At 43.1% G+C, this 23,845-nt stretch overlaps 1 protein-coding gene across 2 annotated transcripts in view; it reads right to left on the minus strand.

Moving 5' to 3' along the window:
• Positions 1–667: 667 nt before the first annotated feature.
• Positions 668–23,845, minus strand: part of LOC126531743 (guanine nucleotide-binding protein G(q) subunit alpha) — a 78,177-nt gene continuing 54,999 nt past the window's right edge. The window contains exons 7-8 of one of the 2 annotated variants that reach the window (XM_050179450.3): positions 13,706–13,813; positions 668–5,243 (exon numbers count right to left, since the gene is read on the minus strand). In XM_050179450.3, the coding sequence (XP_050035407.1) occupies positions 5,161–5,243; positions 13,706–13,813 (191 nt within the window). In that variant the 3' untranslated portion in view covers positions 668–5,160. The remainder of the gene's footprint in view (positions 5,244–13,705; positions 13,814–23,845) is intronic. The other variant, XM_050179451.3, reaches the window with a different exon arrangement.

Raw genomic sequence — 23,845 nt, forward strand, 5'->3', positions numbered from 1 at the left:
GCATCAGTAAATTACTGTTCCACAACACCAAAAACGCCACTGTTACAACTACAAGTTTGGTAAGCCAGAAAAAGCGCAAGAACGAAATACGGGTGGCGACGCCTACTTAAGTTCCCGCACCTGGGGGCTGCGACGCCTTGGATTTTGATGGCATCTTCTAGGACTTACTAATTATATATAGCGGTACAGATTGACTACATTGTGTTCTAAAGGAACGAAATATTAAACATGGCAAGTTTCGGGAACCTTTCTTCAGCCAAAGCGGCCCAAATGCGAAAACATACTTTGGAATCCCTGACGTCACGCTGACGGACCAGCGCCGAGGTTTGGCGCGAAATTCTGATACCGATACTCGAACCTTCATTTTCTCATCTAATAATCAAACTATTCTTTTGAAATGACTGCTTGCAGGGTTCTCAGACAATGCTTCATTAGTCCAAACTGATTTATTGTTTCGCTTTAGTGTCCCTTTAAAAAGAATAATCGACTGATCGTTGCTTCAATCGACTGAAAAATCTGGACCTTCTGATAGCTAACTGAAAACAGGAACAGCAGAAGCAACTGCATCCACAGCACTGCGTTCAGCGATCACCCGCTGGACCAGCACACCAAAACCCACAGAAGGGGCCCAATCGAGGTTTGAAGAACAAATCAGGGAACACACAGCTCATTTTCAAACGAGAATTTAAGAGAATTTATTCAATACTTTACCCAACGGTTGCATTAATTTGAATATTACAAATTTACACATCCATATAAAGGTAAAGTCCTCAAAGTGTGTGTGTGTCTCAGAGCCCACTCTGAACGACCTGACAAAGCATTATGTTTTCGTCAAGAGCTCGTATCATTTATATATATATATTTTATGTATGTATAATATATACATGCACACACACAATACATGCACACCTTGTCCCGTACTAGGTGGGAGTCCGTTCCTGTTCTGTCTGGTGCTGCTATCTTCTGCACAATGGTCACACACACTGCAGTTTTCCCGGAGATGCAGCGTGTCTCATCATCGAGGAAGCGCCATATACATTGTAATGAAAGTCCGTACAGCCGCGCAGCGCGCCATGCACGATCAACAAAAGAAATTTCATGTGTGTGCAGCACAAACAATAAGAAAAAAAAACAATCAACATGACAAAGAAAAAAATGCATGACAAGAAACAAACAAGTCGCCTCTTCCAGCCTTCACACAACAAGGCCCCCAAGGCGAAAACACATACTTTGCAACAAGCGTAAAGTAGCTGAAGAAACATCAGCCTGACTTCCGCACTATGCAGAATCCCCAAAATAGTTTGGCAAGGCATCGGACGGGGGCAAAAAAAAAATATGCACTGTTAAAACACAACAGGCAAGTATCCTACGAAACTAATATATATATATATATATATATATATCTCTTCCTCTCAACTATAAACGACGCTCCGAACAATACTGTACAAAACACAGGAGCAATAATAATAATAATAATAATAATAATAATAATAGCGAATAAACGATTAGGCTTTGTTCTACATTGCAAAAAAAAAAAAGACATAGGCTGCAAACAGCAGATGCTCCGATCCCCCCCCCCCCCTTTTTTTGTGAGCCTAAGGGCTGAAAAGCACCGTGAAGAGGAGAGTGGTGAGAGAATGTCGAGCAAAGTGTAAAGAAGAAAAGAAGAAATTATAGAAATGGCCAAACGCACGCACACTATTCTCCTCCCAGCCTAGCCCCCCGCCCAAAAGTCGTCAGATCGTCATTGGTATGCCCCCAGAAAAAGTACAACTACCAAGTTCAACTCCTGCACCATGCACCTATGAAAGCGAAGTCCAGCGCTTTGAAAAAAACTCTGTCCTCCTGCCTTATGTGACAAGAATCAGGTACCAAGTATGTTTTTTTTTTTTTCTTGTTTCATCGAATAGGTCACCGAAAAGGGGGATTGCGGTAATGATTAAGGATGGAGGGATGAGCCAAAAGCGGGAACCACGCAGGAGAGGAAATCCACCTTTAACTGCAACCAGACAACACAACACTGGGAAATTGAGGAGAAAGGTTGGGACAGAGATTAAACGCACGCAATGGGGAAGGTGGGGGCAGGCTGTGAAGAGAATGGAGGACGAAGGAGGAACAAGCACTTCGGGAATGACAGTGGAAAGGGGCTTAAGAAGGGGACCATATGCATTGCTCTATAAAACACTAATCATACTCTTTACACACTGTCCTCTTTTAAATAACTAGCATTTTTTTTCCTTATATATATATATATAAAAAAAGATAGGCCTGACATACACACCATACTAAGATACACATTTTGTCTTCTCTTGCACGCGGTCGGACTTCAAAAAAGCTCACTTGCACATCTTTTTGTTTTTCCCTGTCAAACAACACAAACACACCACAGTCGCACAATGCGCGCATGCGCAAGCTTATAAAAAACATCAGCACACACCCCATTTTTTTTTCTTCTGCTGTTGTCTTCTCACAGTCCTACACGCATACTTCCAGCAACAGCAGCAGCAACAGCAGCAGCAAGGCATTGTGAAAAAAGTAGAGAAGGGGGCTGGGGTTCAGAGAGGAAGGATGAAGTAACAAGTGGAGAGCATGTCACCCTTTCACTGAGGGCGCACTACACCTGTTGTAGCTGAAAACTACACACCCATTTGCTCATTCAGAAGGATGTCTGCGAGAATAAGTGAGACACCATTGTGTGGTTTGTTGCCTCCGTCAGGACGAAACGTCGCACCACAAACACTTTGGGATGGCGACAATGAAGAGCTTCTCGAGGAAAGCCTCTCAATGCACATGGCAAGCAGTCTGTGAACACTGACAAGCTTCCAAGTCGGCCCAACTCCCAACCAAACAGGAGGACCAGTGTTTTCCTCGCATTCGCTCACATCCTGGCGTATTTGCAACGTGGCAGTATAATTATGTCCCAGCCCCCACCTTGGAAAATGAAACATCTGCGAAAAAGGGTCTGTACCCTGAAGACTCCTAGGCTGCTCTTGCTCTCAAAATGTAGGTTTGCCGGAATAAACAAAAAGAGAAAGAAAAATGATTCGAGAGAGAGACATGCATACATAAAATACAGTGGGCAGTTGTGTTTTGGTAATCCACATGAAGACTCTTCAGAGGATGAAAGGTGTTATAGAAAATGAGCAACTAGCACAGCAATACTCAATGTTCAATACATTATTGTAAATGTCAGTCATGGGGCTGCCAGCTGATACAGAAACTAAAACCAAGCATAACCACTAGCGACTTTGACAAAAACGTAAAAACCAATACTGTGCGTTACACAGCGGATTCTGACAAGGTCCATCTATAATATGGCCAAAATCCCGCTCTTATGAACACAGCAATTGATTGGCAATTGATTCTAAATGGGTTCACCTAGTGTTGTGAAAAAAAAAAAGGGGGGGGGGGGGGTAACGAAAGAAGAAATATAGTTATACTTCAGCAGCCTGAAACGGGGGTTGTCCTCCAACTGCACCTTTGTCTGGAGAACTGTACTTGTTTGTGTGTTTGCCCAATATCTAAAGCACACATGCACACATTCAAGACAGAAGCATGCTGAGAATAGCAGGTGCAGCACAATCATGCCAAGGAGACGCACAATGGCCAAAAAAGGAAACCAAGCCAGAGCTGCGCATCCACAATACTGCTGACAGGTCTCGGCTATGAGGCCTACTGCGGCACTTCAGGCACCTTCTCGCAGAGCCTGTGTCACAAGTTGTTTCCCCTCTCCCCCCTAAGCACTTGCACAACACACATTCCCAATGGTTGCGTTTAGGCGCTGGCAGAATGGTGTGCTTGCCAAGGAGTGCAGAATTGGACCCACAGCTGTTCCAGAACTCGCAATGACGCACAATGCCACCTGCCATGTTGCCTATGTACAAAACGCTGACTAGGTAAAAGGGTTTGAACAAAACCTGCTACAAAAGAAAAAAAAGAAGGGTGGGGGGAGGGACAGAAACTCGCAAACTGGCAGACAGGTGGGCACTTGTGAACGACACAAGGAAAAAGCAATAGTAAGAAAAAAGAAACAAGGAACTCGCATACAGATGTGCACCAAACACTAGCATATACGAAGCATGGCGATTGGTTTAAAAAAAACTGCCACAAAAGTCCCCAAGCGTGGACTTGTTCACCCCTGTCATTATTTGAGCTTGTTAAGGGCAGGCAGGTCTACAAATCTGCAACGAGTGCACTGTACCAACATACAACCATGGGCTCTGGCACCGATGTGCAGCATCAATGCGGTGCGGTGCAGCCAGTGCGGTGTGGCAACACTATTCTCTCATGCTTCCAGCTATGCTGACCAATGTGGCAAAAGTACTTGCAGCTGGCAAGCAGCACACATCCGAACACCTTTCCTGTTTGGCACTCCTTTAAAAACGGACTTAAGAAAAAAGAAGAAAAAAAGAAAGAAAACTGGCAGCATGTGCAGGGACAACATACATGGAGCAGCACAAATGTCCTTAAGTGGCTTCAGGGTCGCAAGCCTCAAGAAGGTTATCCCAGGCGTGTGTAACGCTTTCTTATCTAATAGACATGAACAGCAGCTGCTCCCAAAGGTATGTTAAAGAAAAAAGAAATCACAGAAGTGCTGTTGTAACAAATTTTCAGTGGAACAAAACAACAGCAACAGAGTGTAGTGGGCATAGCATAATAAAGGGAAAACATACAGGGCAGCAAGACTAAAACAAGTGTACAGGCTGTGTTTGCGAGTCCAAGAAAAAGGAGAAGCATCTGCCAAGGAGTGTGGCAACAACAAGAAGGCATGTCTTCCATCCTCCCCAGAAATGGCACCACGTAGTGGGTTAAAAGAGTCGCAACCCCCCTATTGTAGGAAGAGGCAGGAGAGAAGGACTGTCTCACACGGTCTCTTCTCCTTTATAGGAAAACAAGCATATGTGTTGTCCATATGTGCGCCAGCAAAGTATCCACAGTGATGTCACTCTTGGCATTGTGTTGCCTCCACCAGAGGAAGCAGGGGGGAGCGCCGTCTCTGTCGGTTTATCGCGGCAAGCGATCTTCACCGAGCTTGTGATGTTCTCTCCTTCTTGCAAGCCGGACGAGAGGGAGCAAGATGTGAGAAGGGGCAGAGAGAGAGAAGACAACCTGCCTCCAGGGGTGGGCTGGGGAAAACCTGTGGTCAACTTCAGGCAATTTCTACACTAGGTTGTACTCCTTCAAGTTCAGCTGCAGGATGGTGTCCTTTACGGCGGCAAACACGAACCGGATGTTCTCTGTGTCTGCAGGCCAGAAAGCAGAGGAAATGGGGAAGGGAGACGAGCGTTGCTTTCAAGACAAGAAAATCAGAGGGAAAAGAAAAACTTCACCAGTAAAATGAGAGTCTGCTAATATGGGGAAGCCCGTAGGATGACAATAAGTTTTGGGACTGGCACTGACACACGACTGCTTCAGTAAGTACACTGTGTAAACGTGGACAGCACAAGTAAAGGATTTTTTTTTATTACCTTCAATGTAAAGTCACTAAAAAAAAAGAAGGTGCGATGACTGCAGCGTGTGTAAACAGTTAGCTAAGAAGCACTTACAGTTAGCTAAGAAGCACTGGTCATAGCAGGGACCACATTCTGAATTGGCTATGTTCAAGAATATTACTTTTAATAAGCGTAGGTTTTTGAAGCCAGTGGGAACTATGCCATTCCAATGAGGTCTCATGCCAAATACTATATTACGCAAAGGTGTAAATATTTTCAATGTGGTCAATCAAAAACATGTTTCTTGTTTGTGTAACTACCTCGAAGTCCAGTGCTGTTCCATAAGTTGCATAAATATAGACTTGCCACCTAATACTTTTGATCATGCCTCATTTTGTATAACTACCTCGGAGTCCAGTGTTGTTCCATAAATTGTATAAATATAGACTTGCCACCTACAACTTTTGATCATGCCTCATGAACAAAAGGAAGACCAGAGGCTTTCACGGCTACACTCACATGCCACTGGGTGAATCTAATCCAAACTGGCTGCAGTTCCAGTGGTACAAAGACAAGACTTAACTCTTGTGTGCTCATACACTGACCAATGTGACGGCTAACGCAAAAGCCAATTCCCACAGATGACCAGCGTAACACGATTCTCATACACTGAAATGAAGCTAATATGCTCAGACAACAGCCATCCTCTGCGCTACACTAACATACAGGATTTGCTATGCCAAGCACTCGTGCTTGAAGACTTCACAACCTGGTATCAAAAAGCATAAAATTTTAAAACCTGAATGGTTGCCGGACCACGATACAGTTTTCCAGTCCAATCCAGTTCCCTAGCAACATATTGGTTAAAACTGGCAACTGCTCCAAAACATCTATGCCCATGTTTCCAGTGTAATATACTTTGTTTCATACATGGCAGGCAATGCTGTGGAAACTATGCAAGTAGTTCGATCATACAAGTCTCACTCTGCGTTTCTCGCAGTGTAAGCTACTTCACATCTTAGAAATTGTGGATGCAACTTTATGTCAAATCGCATATTTCTTGTGCAAACTTTAGCTTCTAGTAGACGATGTACCATATTTTGGTTGTGAGTGCAAGTGATGCGTCATGGCAGCTGGTCACAGAAACATGCTACTACATTAATATGGTGGTAAATAAGTTTACATCTCTAATGCCTTGAATATGGAATATATATGTTATATTCGGTGAAGTAAAATTAGAAGACTTAGGTTACATTGAACAGTCAGCGACTAGTAATTCAGACCCAACGGGGACCACCAGGATGTTTGAATAAGCAGGAGTCCGAAATACCGAATTCGCCAAAAAATAAATGACCATTCCACAAGTGGCCAAATGCTGTGGTGTGTCATATTCTGGGAGTCACTTTCGGAAATACCTTCAATTTAGTGCAACTATAGTGCAAGACACATCTGCATCTAGGAGCATCAGCATTCTTGGCCCAGTGCCAAGCACGCTATCTCTGGTGAGACTAGCGCCAGATACAATGGCTTCTATGAGCAGTTGCATTCTTGGCACAGTGCCAAGCATGCCATCTTATCACTGTGTGGAGGCACTGCTGCCCATTGATGGGTCCAGTGCTAGTCACCGAGAAATATAGCAAACATGAAAGTATCTTTTAAAAGTGATAGTTCAAGAATGCATCCAAGTTTCTCAACGCAAGTTGCTGCGCGTGCATATACTTGCCTTTGTCCTAGACATATAGTGGCCATGATTTTCTAGCAATGTCTTCTATGCTATTCCTTTTCATACTTTTTGCGCTTCACCATTGGTCAGTGCGACGCTCAGCACACATTATCAATAGAATCAGCCGGCCACGGACAGTACATGACAAGAGTGGCACAGAATGGAGCGGAAGGCGGCGCTACATCTCAGCCTGCATCTCGACCATTATCATGATGTCACTACAGATAAATGAAAGTACAGTCAAGGCATGCACCAAATTCTCATTGGCTATCACTTAATCAACTAAGCTTCACTAGTTTCGGTTTCGCGGTGCACCAACGACATGACTGACAACAATGTTGGTAATAGTATCTCAAAACGAAAATATGGCTATTCCTGCTTGACTCGGTAGCCATATTAGCTCACGGTCGTGCAAGCAGAGTCGTAATTGCCATGCAATGAGCTGCAAGGTGTCTGAAATATTGGTCATCCTTACGCACCAAGTCTATGGGGCCAGTGGCAGTGCAGCGGGGTGGTCTGAATAATTGAGGATGTCCGAATTATCGCTGTCCAAATAATTTGACGTTAACTATCTTTCTATCATATGTAAAGCAATATTTTTGGTCACATATGCAAACAGTGAAAGAAGTATCTCTAGCCTTCACAGCACTGCCTGCTATGTATGAAATGGAGAACAATAATCGGAACATGCAGCCAGCATGTCATGAAACTTCAAGTGACCTGTGTGTTCTTGCACTGCACAATGTGAACTACACTAGAAGAGTGGAAATGAACAAGGCAAAGCAAGACAAACACTGGAATAGAGCAGTGCCACGTAATATATCTCCCTCCCCATAGGTCTTGTCATGTGGATTGAACTATGATCCTAACTCACCCAAGTCAAATTTCTCTAAAACAGGAATGAATTTTGGCCCATTCGGACATATACAGAAATTGTCAAAATTTCATCGTCACTGTAAGTGCCTAAATATTTACTTTAAAAAATTTGATTTGTTGCAATCTTCTCAATTTGGTTTTCGTGCTGGTAGTTCAACTAAGTTAGCTTTAATATCCCTAGCAGACTACATTTGTCACTCGATTGATATGGGTAACTTCATTGATTCGGTATTTTTGGACTTCACTAAAGCTTTTGATACGATTAATCATAACATACTTTTTACTAAGCTAGAAGCCCTGGGAATAACTGGTCCAGTACTAAAACTCCTAAAAAGTTATCTGCATGATAGAGAACAAACAGTTTTTTCTGGAGGTGCTTATTCTGATGCTAAAGTTATTAACGAAGGTGTACCACAAGGCTCCATTTATATTAATGATTTACCCACATGTCCTAAATCTGCACATTGTGTACCATACACAGATGCTATTACTATCTCATTGGGTGACAAATCTTTAACAACCTTAGTCCTTAAAATCAACAATGAGCTTGAACATATTGTTGCACCCTGCTATTCTTTCAATCATTTATTTATACATCCTACCAAAACTTGCCATGATTTTCCAATCTAGTCAAAGAATACTACCTGGCTTGCCTGAGATAACTCTAGATGGTTATCACATTCCCATCTCCGACTGTGTATCATTTTTGGACATCAAATTAGATTTTAACCTCAAGTTCTCTCAAGACATTGCCTTCATTAAGAAAAAGTGTACCTTCGGCATTAGAGCATTAATCAAACCAAGAGCATATTTCTCCAAAGACGCATATTAGCATTATACTTTGCTTTCATTCACAGTCACATTAATTACGGCATTGTTTCCTGAGGAAACACATATCACTGTCATATGTCACCTATTCAGCACTTTCAAAACCAAGCAATACACATTATTACTAAAAGCAAGTTTTTCATGAGTGCTACTCCATTACTTTGTGAAAATAACATCCTTGTAACGAACTTCTTCAACTATCATTTAATAAGTATGTTTTATAAATTACTTACTAAACAGCTTTCATATGAATTCATTTATTCTAGGTACCTCATCAATAATAGTAATACCAGGTTTGCACGTAACTCAAATTTTCTACTGCTTATGGTTCATTCTGACTATGGAAATATGGCATCATCATTCGCTGCTATAAACTGTGGAATGGTTTACCAAACAGCATTAAACCTTCATACGTTCATGCCCTTAAGCTTTTTTACATGAATAACTAAGTTTACATCATTCATTACACTCCATTTGCCATTTGTATGTATTGACAGCTTTTTTTATGCACAATAGGCTTGTATACTGACAATTGTTTTTGTTTATTTAATTTTTCTATGTTGCATTTTTCGCGATTGTGTTTGTTTCTTTTACTCAGCTTGCTCATCTTTCATATGTATTTCCATGTTATTATTAACTGAGGGTTCTGTTGCAGTCTGACATTGGGACCCTCCTCTGTGTATTGTCTCTTAGCCATTCATTGTATTTGAAGGATAATAAACTGGCAATTGCCAATAGTGAGATGGAAAAATGGGCCCAATTTGGAATGGAAAGGGCGGTGTGGTTTTGTCTCCTGAAGAACACCCCCATTGAACAATGGCGCATGCCTCACCTAGCACAGCCGCTGCTAAAGACCAGCTCAGCCAAGCACGTTTCAGCAAACCACCAAATGTCCTACATGACAAAAAAGTTATCTACCTTGATAACTAACGTCAATAATGCAACCCATGCCTTTAATGTTTTGATGTTATTTTCTTTTCATCCAGGTTGCTGTACATGTCCATAATGTCCATAAGTTGCTGTTCTTTCGAAATAAAACACTTGCCAATCAACATTTACGCCATTTCTCACTACCACTTGTGGTTGTGCTGTTTAGTTGTGTATGTACAGGGATGGATGACATGGGCAGTACTTTAGAACTCAACGTTGCTGGACAGAGCATGTACGAAGATGCATCAACAGGGCCAGTGCCACTAGTAAAGTGCCATCTTCGCTGACAAATTCATAGGACGCACTTTGCAGTGATGACAGCCCAGTTCTGTATGAACTAAGCCTAAAAATTTCCACGTGCATAGATGCTTGTCCATGGGTAGTTAACCAATGAAGCCTTTGTCAGCAGAGTGGGCAAGACTGGTGACATCAAGAACCAAGATTTTGTGCACTCTGATGCTCAAGGAGAGGAGAATGAAATTTACAGTATGTACAAGAACTGTTCATTCCAAGCCATGGATGATAACAGGGCAATGGAGTGCTCTCTGAGTAGTAAAAATACAGTCCTCAAGTCACTCTAAAGAATGTTTCAGCAGAGTAATAATGAAATATTTGCAGTTGTAGGCTATCTGTGCATTTCCAAGTTTGGACCATTCATTTCACACAACTGAGTTCCTCTCAAAGCAATCTTTTTTTTTTTTTTCCCTCCCCTACTTTTAACAGCGCTTTCATTATTGCAGGGTTCAACTGTAACACTGTGACTAAATAACAATGATTCCATTCACCACTGCCTTGCAAGCCCGTGATGCTGTCATCACCCGGATCGGTGGTCCCGCACCTCGACAAGAATGGAATGAAATCGAGAAGCGAACCCATATATGGTAGAGAGACAAAAGGGAGGAAGGAAAGGAAGGGATGTTCACTAGACTGAGTCCAGTTTGCTACCTAACTAAGATCATGATGCGGCTGACATACTGTCGAGCCTGGTTTAGCATGTATCTTTGATACAATCACTTTAAGGGACATTCTTTAATGATGCCATGCTTTGCATAGTAGCTAATACACATGATATGCTGGCCACAAAAATTCTCCACATACAACAAGGCGTTCCCTACAGAGGTCACTGCAGAGCATCCCCACTACTATAAACATAAAACAAGATCACAAATGTAATGTGCAACTTGGATCAATCTGCCGTATTTGTTAGAATATAATGCAAAGTTTATTCCCCAGAGCCCTTAGCCTCAAAACCATGCCTCAAAGCCTCAGAGGCTGATAGAGTCAGTTACTGTTTTGATAATGACATGTGTACATTGTTTTTCCAGTGACCATTTTCCACAGGCTAACAAATGTTACAAAGGTATCGTTAGAACTTCTATTATTCTTCTATTCTCTATTAGAACTTTCTTGAATGCTGTTGCCAATTCTATAGCAAAAATATCTTTGTGTAATCATTGAGCACACAAAGCAAATGGTGGTGTACTTTCTGGAATGTACATGAGCACCAGCAATTATGCTGGAATGTATAACATGTTTGACCTGTAGGTCCTATCAGCAAACTACTACTGTGCTCGCCACTATAGTTATGCTTTTAGTGTCACTTGTCTTTCTGGTCACGAGCTCACCCAATAAAAGGTTAAACTTGAGACTCAGAGTTTTGCTACTGTGTGGTTTGTCCCTTACAACGCGACAATATGGCATCAGCAGCACCATATTTCTGGTGATGCAAATTTTAGACGGCAGTACAAATTGTAGCAACTAATAAACTTTGGCAGGTGAGGCAGTGTTTGCCATCAAACCAACGCAAAGTGAATGCTGTCAATTGTCATTTTCGACGAGCCATTCGTGGAACAAAGTGTCGCCTTGACTGGTGGATAGCAGTGGCAGGACATGCCACAAAGTGGCATTTCCTAGGATGTGTTGATTTTATGAAGTTTCCAAGTCAGATTAGAAATGAACCAAACTGGGTCAGTCACCAAACGATTTTTCATAAATCATCGCGATGCCACCTCCCTATATATACAATGACTGCAATTTTAAACACCCCGTAACATGTTGTTCTAACTTTTGAACTACACCTACAGACGACGTGAGAACTCTGACACCACTATAAGCAGAATGAACTAAGTTTTCGCCAGTGCATCCTCAATGCTAAAGGTAACGAGATGGCACTGCTGGCCTAGTCCATAGTCTAGTGAACCTAGTAGTCTCCAACCAAGCCAACAGAACAAGGCAAGCGAAACAATGGCTGGTGAGCTGCATAATTGCGCACACACCTTACGTGTAGCACGCATCCAATGTTTCTTATTTAACATAATAAATAGCAACACGGTCTCAGGCGACCTAGTTGTAGTCTTTTACAAGTTTTTGTCGCAGAGAATCATTAGCTAACTCCACCCTGTCTGTGCAGACACAATCTGCAATGAAGTGAGACAAGTGCCCCGCAACCAAAGTTGTGATCCTGTTATCGTTCTGCTCGTAGAAAGCGGTAAAGCTCTCCAAGTTGCCAGAAGATAAAAATTTAATGCATGCTCTGACTGTACTTTCCTATGTTTATAGGGATGGCAGGACAATGGCCTTTTAAAATAAGCTGCCCTGTTTGCCCGCAAATAAAAGCCCACAACATCGCATTCACAAGCTTTCCTGGCAGCTTGCAAAATCTGGACACTTTTTCACCACAGTGAAACTTTGTTTTCTCCCTCTCTCTTCTTTACTTCCTAGTTTCCAGTATATCAGGCACATGCCACGGAGTGAATGATCCGTTAACTGTATATCGCTTTATAATTGCGACAACCTCATAACCGAAAAAAGATATGGTAGTTCACCAGAAAAGGTAACAAACCTTACTTACAGTGAAAGCAGCACAGCCCAATATCACCATGGAGGGTGTGCGACTTTATCAGTTAGAGCTAGAGACAAAATTCTAGAAGCAAGTACTAATCCTTCATTTATGCGTAATTCATAAAATCACTTAGTCTAAACAAACCAAGTTCACAATAAACTATTCTACAATAATGTTCTCAGGAAAAGATTGCAATGCACTCCAGTTAAGACACTTGCAGTGCATAACAGAAGCCATTCACCGTTCCAGCAAGACAAAAACTTGTGCCCTAGACGTCATGGGCATTTGCATCTATTTAAAATGTAAATGTATGAGTGAGGTCTTAATGCTCTTGAAGCATTCCCATAATTCAAAACAGCAAGATGCCCCCGAACTGTATTTTTCTAAAGAGTGTTTACTGAGATGGATGCACATGAGAACAAATATCTTGCAGGAATGTTGAATGTGATTCAAAATGAACAAGAGGCACTGGTAGAACTTTCCAAAATGTAAAAATAAGGAGAAAAGTGGCAAGTCACACAAACCCATCCAAACCCAAGGCATGCGGCTCAAAAGGAATGCAGGACTGAGAATGAAAGCATCAGGCAAAGTTGTACTCTTTAAGGTTGTTCTGCATAATGGTGTCCTTGACAGCACAGAACACCATCCGAATGTTCTCCGTGTCTTACGCCCGCAAGGCATGCAAGAGGGAAGAAAAGAAAGGGGGAAAGAAAGAAATAACACATCACGCACAGGTCGACAGAAAGTGAGGCCAACAAAGCCAAGAGACATTATAACACTGTAAAGTACAAACCAGAAAACGGGCTGCAGTCAAAGGGCACAACAGTCAAAGAGTGGGGCTGTTCAAAGGAGTGAAAAATTGAATCTAACTCAAGAAAAGCAAATGGTCACAAGAAATGCAAGCTTGGCAACAGTGCTGCAGCGAGGCGCAAACATGCCAAGGACCACCAATGCAGCATTCTGGGAGCAGTGGAGAAGAGTTACGGTGAGTTGCCCATGCAGGCCTCCACCAAAAAAACAGCACCAGACAGCAGCAGCAACGCACAGGCCAACAAGGCTGCCACACGCTCCTACCTGTTGCACATGTGAAATGAGAATAGATGATTTTTTCACTGTCCGGGTTGAGGTCCACAAACATTTTAAGGATGAACTCCCTAGCATGAATGGCATCTTTCTTTGGTCCTACAAGAGCAAACAAATAAAGCAACGTCTACGTGAAGATCAGCAGGTAAATGAACCAGAGGGGAGGGTGTTTGCCAGCAAGGAGCAACTACATGTTTGCAAGTGTCACAAAGAATGAGCACACAGCTGTTCACAGACCACAAGCACTAGTTGTTGAAAATTACTTGAGACTGCAGCAATCAGCTACCTACTTAGACGCTTATAATGAAAAAAAAAAAGAAGAAAGAAGACTACTTTGTAACAAAGCAACATAACAATTTAAGACACTTCTGAAAGCCAAGCTTAAAACCTACTAGTACACAGTTAAGCATACTAGCACACAGCACTTAAGTGCACGTAAAGCAGCCCTCAGCAGAGAGAATGTGTGGCAACATACACAGCACAACAGTGCACGTAATGAAGTGAAAAGTAAGGCATGTTTGCTTTTTCTTTGTAAAAGCGATTGCTGTAACAATAACCCAAGAATGGGCTTGTCACCACTACTAACAAAGCACACGGAAAGTGGACAGCAATGGCATAAACAAACTCTGGACACCTTGATCGCCTAATAGTCACTTGGCCCTATGCACCTGAAGTTCACAGCTACTAAACAGCATAGGACCGCATTGTACAGTTCCCAGAGTGAATTCCTAGGCCACAGGGCATGCCTTAGCTAAACAAGCTCCGGCAAGGGTTTCATCAAGGTAAAACTCCTGTGCAACTCAATAACTGTCGAAAGAAAGGGTGTTCTACAAACCACTCAAACCCTCAAGAAAAGCACGACTTGAACCCAACTTCACACTCTGAAATCAGTTAGACACCTTTATAATGAGAGCTTTCATAGAAATGCCATGATATATGTTGGGCTATTGTGACCACTTGTTGGCAGCTGCTTGAAACTGCCAAGAATGCAGCATTTCTCCACATTCTTGCAACTGTCCAAGAAGAGCGCTTAGCTCAGTTGTAAGCAGTGGCAGCATGTCAAGCCACGTGCTCAGTGACCCGAGTGCTCCCAAAGAGTAGCACAGATACCTCGTGCTCTTTGCTAGCTCTTTCCTACACCATGGTGCTTGTCCTTTGTTGCTTGTGACGTGGTGTGCATCCAGTACACTGTGCTTTCTTAACTTGAAAGCAAGCAAGAGCAACTTTAGATAGAGAACAAATAAAATGCAGTTCCAATGCACTACTAGCAGTTGCACAGGAATTCTACACACCGTCAGCAGACACCTAAGCAACATCAAGCATACTAAGTTCATGGCACTGTTAGTGAAATGCAAGCACAGTGCCAAGTTTTGTACTCCACACTTGAAGCTTTTGTTGATGTAACTTATTTTCAATGTTGCTAAGTTAACATGAACACCACTAAGGAATACTACAGTCTCTAACATGAATATACAGTGCTGCATACTTTTTCACTAATGCAAAAGCAACACCAGGTGTGAGAAGTTTTAATGTAATTCAGGAAGCTGTTACAATCAACATATAAGTTGTTTAGCAGACCAATAGACCTGACTCACTGTATAAGCAACACCAACAAGGCATGTCAAGCTATAACAATTGCATTCATGCACACACACAAACTATTCTGAAAAAAATTGAATAAAGAAGCAAATCTAGACAATAAATTCATGGAGATTTGGAGATATCCACAGCTTGCGACTAATTGCACACTAATACAATAAGACTGTATGGTGAGCACAAGAGAACTAGAGAGCATGCTTCCATTTCCACATTCCCTAATCTGTGAAATCAGTGTGAATCATTGACAGGTAGTTTTAGAGCTAGAGTATATTTATAAAGTCCAGCTGTGCTACAAATGCACATTGCAGTTTTAACTAACTAAACTTGAACAGCTGTGCCACTTTGCTGCATCCCGTTCATGTGTCACTCCAGCATGTTAGTACATGTTAAACAAGGTGAAAGTGCATAGATGTCATCAAGGTTGCCAGCAGCAACAGATATCAAAACCAACATTCTGCTATGCTAACAAGATCAAGCAAGAAAATTATGCTGAACACAGGTTGCACAAGGGCTGAGGACAAATGAGCAGCAAAGGCAAAACCATCCTGTCCTCCAGACACTCATATTTTCCCCACATGCCAACAGCAAACACACAATGACCTTACCAAAAAAGGGCACCCCCCCCACCTTAACCCCAGAAGCATACCTGCCAGCCTGTGAACAGCAATACTCATAAAAATCTTAAGCACACTACACTGGAAGGGGACAATAGCACGTTCTATGTTTGTCCCAAGCACACAGTTTTTGTGGGATATATATGTACTTTATTACCGATGATATATTTTTAAATGCAGCAAACAAGCAGCATCGAACTTGAAATCACAATAACCGACAAGCAGTCCATCAAGCAATACACTGGTTTTAAATCGCAATAACTTTTCCCATGATTCAGCTGTTGCTGATTTCGTCTGTTTCAGGAACTTTTCCCAATAAACTTGCTCAAAGCAGAGACCCCTCTGGTGCCCTTTCACCATCAGAAGGCCTCCAAGGGTACGGTCAGATACCGACAAGTGAAACTTTATTACAACCTGAATTTACTTTTCGCATAACTTCCGGAAACATTCATAAAATTTTACAACAGGGGATTTGGGGGGGGGGGGGGGGGGGGGGGTATTTTGCAAATGTCTATCTAGTGGACATGTCCTTTTCGTTTGCTGCTGAAGAGTTGATTGGCTGGGAGCACCTGTGTCCTCCTGATGGTGGATTTTTACAGAATACCTCCCCAGGTCTGAATTCATAAAATTTACACAAAACTTGGGAGAGCTGGCAGGTATGCAGTGGGGAAGAACGCAGGAGCTTCTCATATGCATTTCCTCGGTGAGCATCATGGAGGAAAGTTAAACCTTAGGAAAGAATGTCATGTGACAATCTTGAAGACTAGTCATAAAAACATTAATAAAAAGGAGACGTCATAGAAAAAGCACTCAAGCACGTGATGGCAATTAGTCATTTCTAGGCTGTGCTGGGTTCATTGTCATAATTGTCTGCTGCACCATTCGGAAATTGTGCAGATAATCATGCAAACACTTAGAATTGTCACTGCAATGGTAACAATGTTATCAGGTACCGAGGCCAAAAACTAAAAGTCTCGCATGCGCCGCATGAGCTGGAAAAACCAGTGGAAACACCGGTGGCCTGCCATATTCAAACCTACCACAAACCAAGCAATGTATGGCATGCTGTTCCCAGGATTTAAAGCATGATGTGCATGTTTGGCGAGTGAAAGCAGGGAGAGAATAGCATCATAGGAGGTTGACTTGCGAAGGCTGACTGCCTAATGTCATGCTCCCTCCCATGTTGAACATGTACATATACGCCCACTTGTTTCCAGCAATCAACCTAAAATGTAGTGCACAAGGAAAGAATGCACAAAACTGATGGCTTTTTTGCTAGAACCCAGAAGAAGCAACTAGCAGAAAGCCTCCCTTACGTAAGGCCAAGCACTACAGCACCTGCTCTCAATGAACTCCCTGGCAGCTAGGCACAGATATCACAATACTGTCTAATGCTTCCCCTCACTTTGCTCTCACCCACTGTTGTGCACTGACATAACTGAGCTGTTTTACAAAAATCTGAAGAATCGCTGCTTAATTTCCATCTACACTCTTTTCCGTGTGAATTGGAGGTGCTTCACTCTGCACCTCTGGCTTCAGTTGTCTTGTTAGTCATGATTGTTCGTTTACTGTAATTACTTGCATAAGCAAGTCATGTGCAAATGTGGCAAGTCACGGCACTCAAATCATGCCTGTTTCATTAATAAGGAAAGCTTGACGTTGGAAAAAAAGCACATACACCAAGACTTGCTTGCTAATCAACTACTTAAGCCACACAGATTAAAATCCACAAACCTGTCTTGGCTGGGCTCCCTAACAATCTTGGCATGGTAACAATTAATTGTTGCTATTTACTACTACTGCCTGAATAGCAACCAGGTTTGATGCTTGTGCAGTGCGCTAATCATGTCAATGAGACACTTTGTTCTTTGTTCAGTGGCACCACACACATCAGCTTTTCCCACTGAAACACAAGCCATGATTCCATTAGCCGGAAGTAAGAGAGCTTCATGCGCTAACTGTGTAGCCTGCACAATACAAGCAGTGTTTTTTCACATGCACAAAACACTCCATCTGTGACAGGGTCAATGCTAGCTATAGTGGGATGTGGCTCGCAGAGCCCGATTTTTGTCCTCTATTACGCATTTAGCAACTTCTTTTTCCCAGAAAGAAGAGTAAATGTGGTACATCTGTCTTGGGCACCACAGCGAACGCTGGATGGTTGCACTGCAAGGTAATGCAGCCTCTGAATGCATGCAGTTTGCCAATGTCCTGATGGGAGACTAAACAATAGAGTTGAATGTGCCCTGGTCCAAATACCAGCGGTATTCAACAAACTGTTTGTGTTTTATCTGTTGTGATATTTACTACTGCCATAACACAATGGTGACAGTACTGTGTTACACTGCTGGCTTTCACTGTCCCGACTTAATTGCAAATGTACTACAAACCAGCATTCAAAAGTGGAATGTGTCCAATTGCACGATAATATAGCTTGTCTGGCTGCCCTGCTGGCTAATGTTGTCCATGTCTGAGTAAGGCAGTGGCATTTCTATGAGCCATACTATTTCCAGCCAATTCACTCTGTGGAAGTTTCCCCACAGTTACTAACTAGCTACCTACTGTTAACATTTCCTAAAAATTCTCTTGGTTTGAGGCGCATTGTGCAAACCAACCTGAATGGAAACAGCCTTACATGGAGAATGAGCTTTCAACTACTGCTTATCGGGCAGGCTATGCAGCCAGCAGAGACCAGGATTTTGTAGCGATGCCTTCCGCTCGATTCTACACCACTCTTATCATCCAGCATTCCCAGCGAGATGATCCCATCGATAAAGCAAAAAGAAAGGAATAGCACTGCAAAAGGCATCGCTACAAAATCGCTACCCAACGCGCACTGCAAGCAATCTAGGCCCTGTTATGACTGCCATAGACTACATGCTGTTGGTCACGCGCAAGAGCACAATGCGAGATCTCACATTCTACTCTTGCGCGTGACTAACAGCATGTTGTCTACGGCAGCCATAACAGTCCCTTTTACAGCCTTCGGTCTTTAGAGCCCACACCATACCTCCAACTTTATCGAGCTCACTGTTGTGGCATCCTCAGTTATGTTAACGGCCAAGCGCAGCAAAATTCCAACAGCCTAGTTTCCGACATTATAGATATGGAGAAGTTTCTGCCCAAAACTTCATATTTAAAATTATAGTGGTTGCATCATGAAAACACAGTTTTGGTACCAAAATTGGAATTGGAAGAAAAAGAAATGCTGCCTTTACTATTCATTGGAAACGACGCACAACGACGCACAACCCAGAACCCTCAACATGGCCTCTAAGATGAGCTGGTGACAGCGGCTCATTGAAAATCTCGGAGGCCATGTGCTCGGATTTGCGTCAGATCCACCATCAGGTGCACACATCGTCTGCTTAGATACTATTTAAAGGTCATTAACAAAACCAAAAACATTACCATAAAAGATTTAAATTATATTATAGAGTTTTATGCGCCAAAACCAGTTTCTGATTATGAGGCACGCCGTAGTGGAGGACTCCGGAAATTTCGACCACCTGGGGTTTTTTAATGTGCACTACCATTAGTATAGCTTTAATAGTATGTTACTTGTTTACAATCACGTTAGTCAAAACTAAATTTTGCTGCTGTTGGCCTTTACTTCCCATGGCGTGCCTGTGGATAAATACCTTAACCTAGGCCAGTCATGGACAAACTAGGCTTTGAAGACCTAGGAGAATTTTTAAGTAGACCCAAGGAGAAAGGAAGTCGAACAGCAAATATGCTGTGTGTGCATCTATACCTGGCCTCCAATACACTATTTGCATTAATCCTTGTTCAGTCTCTCTCCTCAACAGCATCCAACTGTCTTGCCTCTCAAATTGTCTGCCAAAGGAGCCCAGAAGCTCCCTATACACACGTATCAAGTGGTTCTACCACAGTTGTTTTCCTCAGATAAATGTTTTCCAAGCAGTTCCTATATCTGTGGAAAGCTTCTAAATTAAAAACAAAAAAGTACAGTCTTTCTAGTCAGTTCCATGCATCCACACGCAAACTATAATTAAATTTTTCGCGACTGCATCAGCCACCTTTGCTCTACTGATAGCAACTTGGCGTCGTGTGCTGCCATTTTACAATTTTAAACAATCCCGTAAAGTCACTACACAACACACAATATCTAGCAAGCTCAAGAAGATGCACATCACATTCTATAGAGATGCTGCTTCTAGGTACCGTATTTACTCAAACCTAGGCCAACAGTTCTTTTTTACAAATAATCATATACGAAATTCTAGGGTTAGCTCAAATTAGAAAAATTTAGGAAAACGCGCTAGTTTTTAATTGAAATCAATAAATATGGTGCATAGACAGCACCACCTAGAAAAGTCAGTATCGCAGCTGCTACTAGCCATGCCAGTAGCCAACTGAAGTACACAAGCAACGTCGCCATTTTGACCTGTGTCGTATCGGCGTGCAGCATGGCGTTATCATAATGGCACCAAACAGGTGATGATACTATGACGCCACTTTCAAATGAAAAGTTGTGCTAGCCACAAAGACATCGTCAAACGTTCAACCTGGGCGGGACTTCGGCATTGCTGAGAAAAATGTCTATCGTTGGAGGGGGCAACGGGAGACACTTTTTGCATGCGCCAGCCATAATGAGATGACAGCAATAAGGAAGGCAGCCATGTAGCATGAGCTTGGCGTGTTTGTATTCAATAAATGCAGTTTTCATTTTGTGAATACTGCCCTTGCTTTTTTCTGTTCAACCCACATTCGAGGGTTTCTTTTTTCCCTCTCTCATGGCTTCGGACTTTGGCGATCAGCTTAGAACTGAGGCCGGCCTAAACTTGAGTAAATATGGTAGTGGAGCACTCTTCAAGCTAATCATAGACTAGCAAACTGCAAATGGTCAACCATTTCCTCAACTAAAAGCACAAGTGCTGTGTGCCTGTAGCCCAAGCAGTGCTGTCACATTGCCACATGGATCCTAACTGACCTGTGGCTACTGTGAAGTGGGAGTAAACCATACGCTTTTTATCAGGATTCTGATCCAGATACATCTTGAGAATGAAGTTCCTCGCAGCAACGTGATCCTGTTTGGCACCTGTCACAGTCACCGAGTTAATAAGGCAACACTTGAGAAAAACAGATGGTCGTTATATTCAGCCAGACCCTGTGTTGGCCCAACGGAGCCATCATCTACGTGCTGAAAAATGCTGTACCAGGGAAAGTATGCTCAACTGCACACAACAAAATGAGTGCTTGTGTGCTGCATGACCAAACAGCAAAGGCCACAAAGGCACTAAAGGTATTTGGCACACACCACAGACAAAGGATTTCACATTAACCACTCGGCTTCACAGCATCTCTGCAAAGCAGGACATTAGAACATTGCAACACATTGCCACTGATGCTAAGAAAATGTAGTCACATATACCCTGTTGAAGCAACGCCGAGTTTCCAGGCATTACCACTTTACTGAGCGGAAACGTCGACAAGTGATGCCAAGATTAACCTCATTCTCTTCAGTCCCCTGGTTTGCCACACCATGTGGCATTACCCCCTCCTCCAAAAATATTTAAGAAAAAGAAAAGAAATACATAGGCTTGATGTGAAAAGGCCGAGAGAACCTATGACAAAAACAAAGGATATAGTCACAATCACTGTGATGTATGGTATTGTCCCAAGTCACTGAAGGAAACAAAAAAACTAACATAAGATGCAGAAAACAGCAGCTATTAAGGGCTACAGTACGGTTTAACCCCAACATTGTACACAATCTCGGATTACAGTTGTTGACATTGGGGAGGCTGGCTTCCGTCAGGAAGGACTTTGTAATTCACTTGACTAATTCACTGCAAAACTCTGCAGGGTCCGAAGTAGCTGCTCAAAAGTTTCTCGGACAGTCCTTTTCAGCAGATGGAGGCCCAGACCAAAACCTGATCACCAGGTTGCAACTCGACTTGTCGCTTGCCGAAGATTGTAACAGCATGCATTGATGCTCTGTTGTTACTTTATGTTCACTTTGGCAAGGTGACGTGTTTCTTCCGCATGTTGCACGAAAGGTTTAACATCTTGGGTGAGGTCAAGATTTGCAATGTTGTCGCAGGGTAGCACTGCTTCTAGCATAGTCTGCACTTTATGGCTGTAAACGTCAAATGTCGTGAATCATGTTTGAGTAGCAGTGCTATATGCAAACGTTATATCTCATCCCATGTCTTGTGCTATACGTCTACATACAAAGGCAGCATGACAGTCATCGTTTTGTTCAGTCATTTGGTCAAGCCATTTACCTGTGGATGGTAAGCAGTTCCTTTTCGATGGATCGTGTAGCTGGGTTTAAAAAAGTGTTCAATGAGCTGCACTTTTGTAAAGGCTTCGCTTTGGTCTGTGATGATTGAGGCGCCATGCTGTGGCACTATGCTCAGTATGAAAAACTGGCCAACCTCAAAAGCTGTGCCTCGAGGCAGCGCCTTTGTCTCAGCATACCACATTCAATAGTCTGTGGTGACGGTTATCTACAGTCAACGACCGTTTTTTCGGACCCTCTAGGGAACGTAAAAACGTCCGAAAATTCAGGCAGTCTGAAAAAATGCATGCATGCAAAAAACCGCACCTTTTTTCCTTTTTTCTCGGATCTAGACGTAAAGGGCGAAGTACCAGGCTTCCGAAACCCTGCCAAAGCATCAATGAAGGTGCTATAAAAAGAGGCGTTCAAAAACTCTGTATGCAGCCGACTGCCGGTTTATTATGTACATGTGCATCGTCGGGCAGCCAGTGTTATTGCTGCAGTGGCTTGAAGAACTTGTTGATTGTTGTTTGGACGGCGTTCCAGTTGCATGCGATCATATTCGCCTCGATCTGAGCAAGGGTCATGCCAGCACTGTACATCGATGAAAAAGTCAACAGTGCTCGCGTCAACTCGGCGCTTGTATGCTGCGCAGGCATTGGCTCCTCATTTTCAACATCGGAGTCTTCTGAATCCCCCACAACCTGACGGACTATTCCCTCGTCAGTCAGTTCTGCACAGAAGTTGAGCTCGTTGTCAGCGTCAACAAACTGTTCAAAAGTTATTTCCGTGGGTACGATACTGCTTTCCGTGCTTCGATGCCATCGGCGAGGACGACGAAGACGGAGTGGGGGCCATCGAAGGCAAGCGAAAGCCTCAAGTTGCGAACAGTGGAGTTCGCTGACGAGCGTCGAAGCACCTAGGCCTAGCGTCGCAGAGCACACTTGACACAACAGCACAACCGCACACCACGCTAGCCAAAACGTGGCCAGCGCAAACAAACGAAATAGAGCCACTCCGAAAACTCCGCCGGAGGCGGAAGTGTGGCCATTTGCGGCGATGAACATAGCCAGCGTGGCCAGACCAAATCGGTGTGTGACGGCTAGATTCGGCTAGTTGTGGTTCAAAGCGGTGATATGCTTCGGCTGCAAGTTGATTTCCTTCGTAAGGGCGCTGCGCGAGGAGCCAAAGGACCTTCCGTCGCGAAGGCCGGAAAATTGGACGGTGGGGGGTTCGAGCTTCCGAAACTTCAGATGTCCTTATACATCGATTCTATGGGGCTCGTGGCGGTGCTGCGAAGACGTCCGAAATATCAGGCATGTTCGAAAATTTGGCCGTCCGAAAATTCAGTCGTTGATTGTACTTGTTTTCAGAAGATGACACTGGAAACAGGCCCAGAAGATTTATGCCGGCCTGATCGAAACATTTGCCAAGTGGGTCAATCGGATTCAGAAATCCCGCAGGCTTGATAGCTGGTGACTTTTGGTGCTGGCATTCACGGCAAGCTTGGACACACCGTTTAACACACGCGACAAGTTGTTTGGCCAGTAGTAGTATTTACGCACCCTAGCAAGGGCTTGAGTTAAGCCCAAAAGGCCAGACGGAGGCTCCTTATGACAGGTGAACAAAACTTCATCACGAAGGTCTGCTGGAATGACCAAAAGGTAGGTC

This window comes from Dermacentor andersoni, chromosome 5 (assembly GCF_023375885.2).
Source record: "Dermacentor andersoni chromosome 5, qqDerAnde1_hic_scaffold, whole genome shotgun sequence".
In the NCBI taxonomy this organism is placed as follows: domain Eukaryota; kingdom Metazoa; phylum Arthropoda; class Arachnida; order Ixodida; family Ixodidae; genus Dermacentor; species Dermacentor andersoni.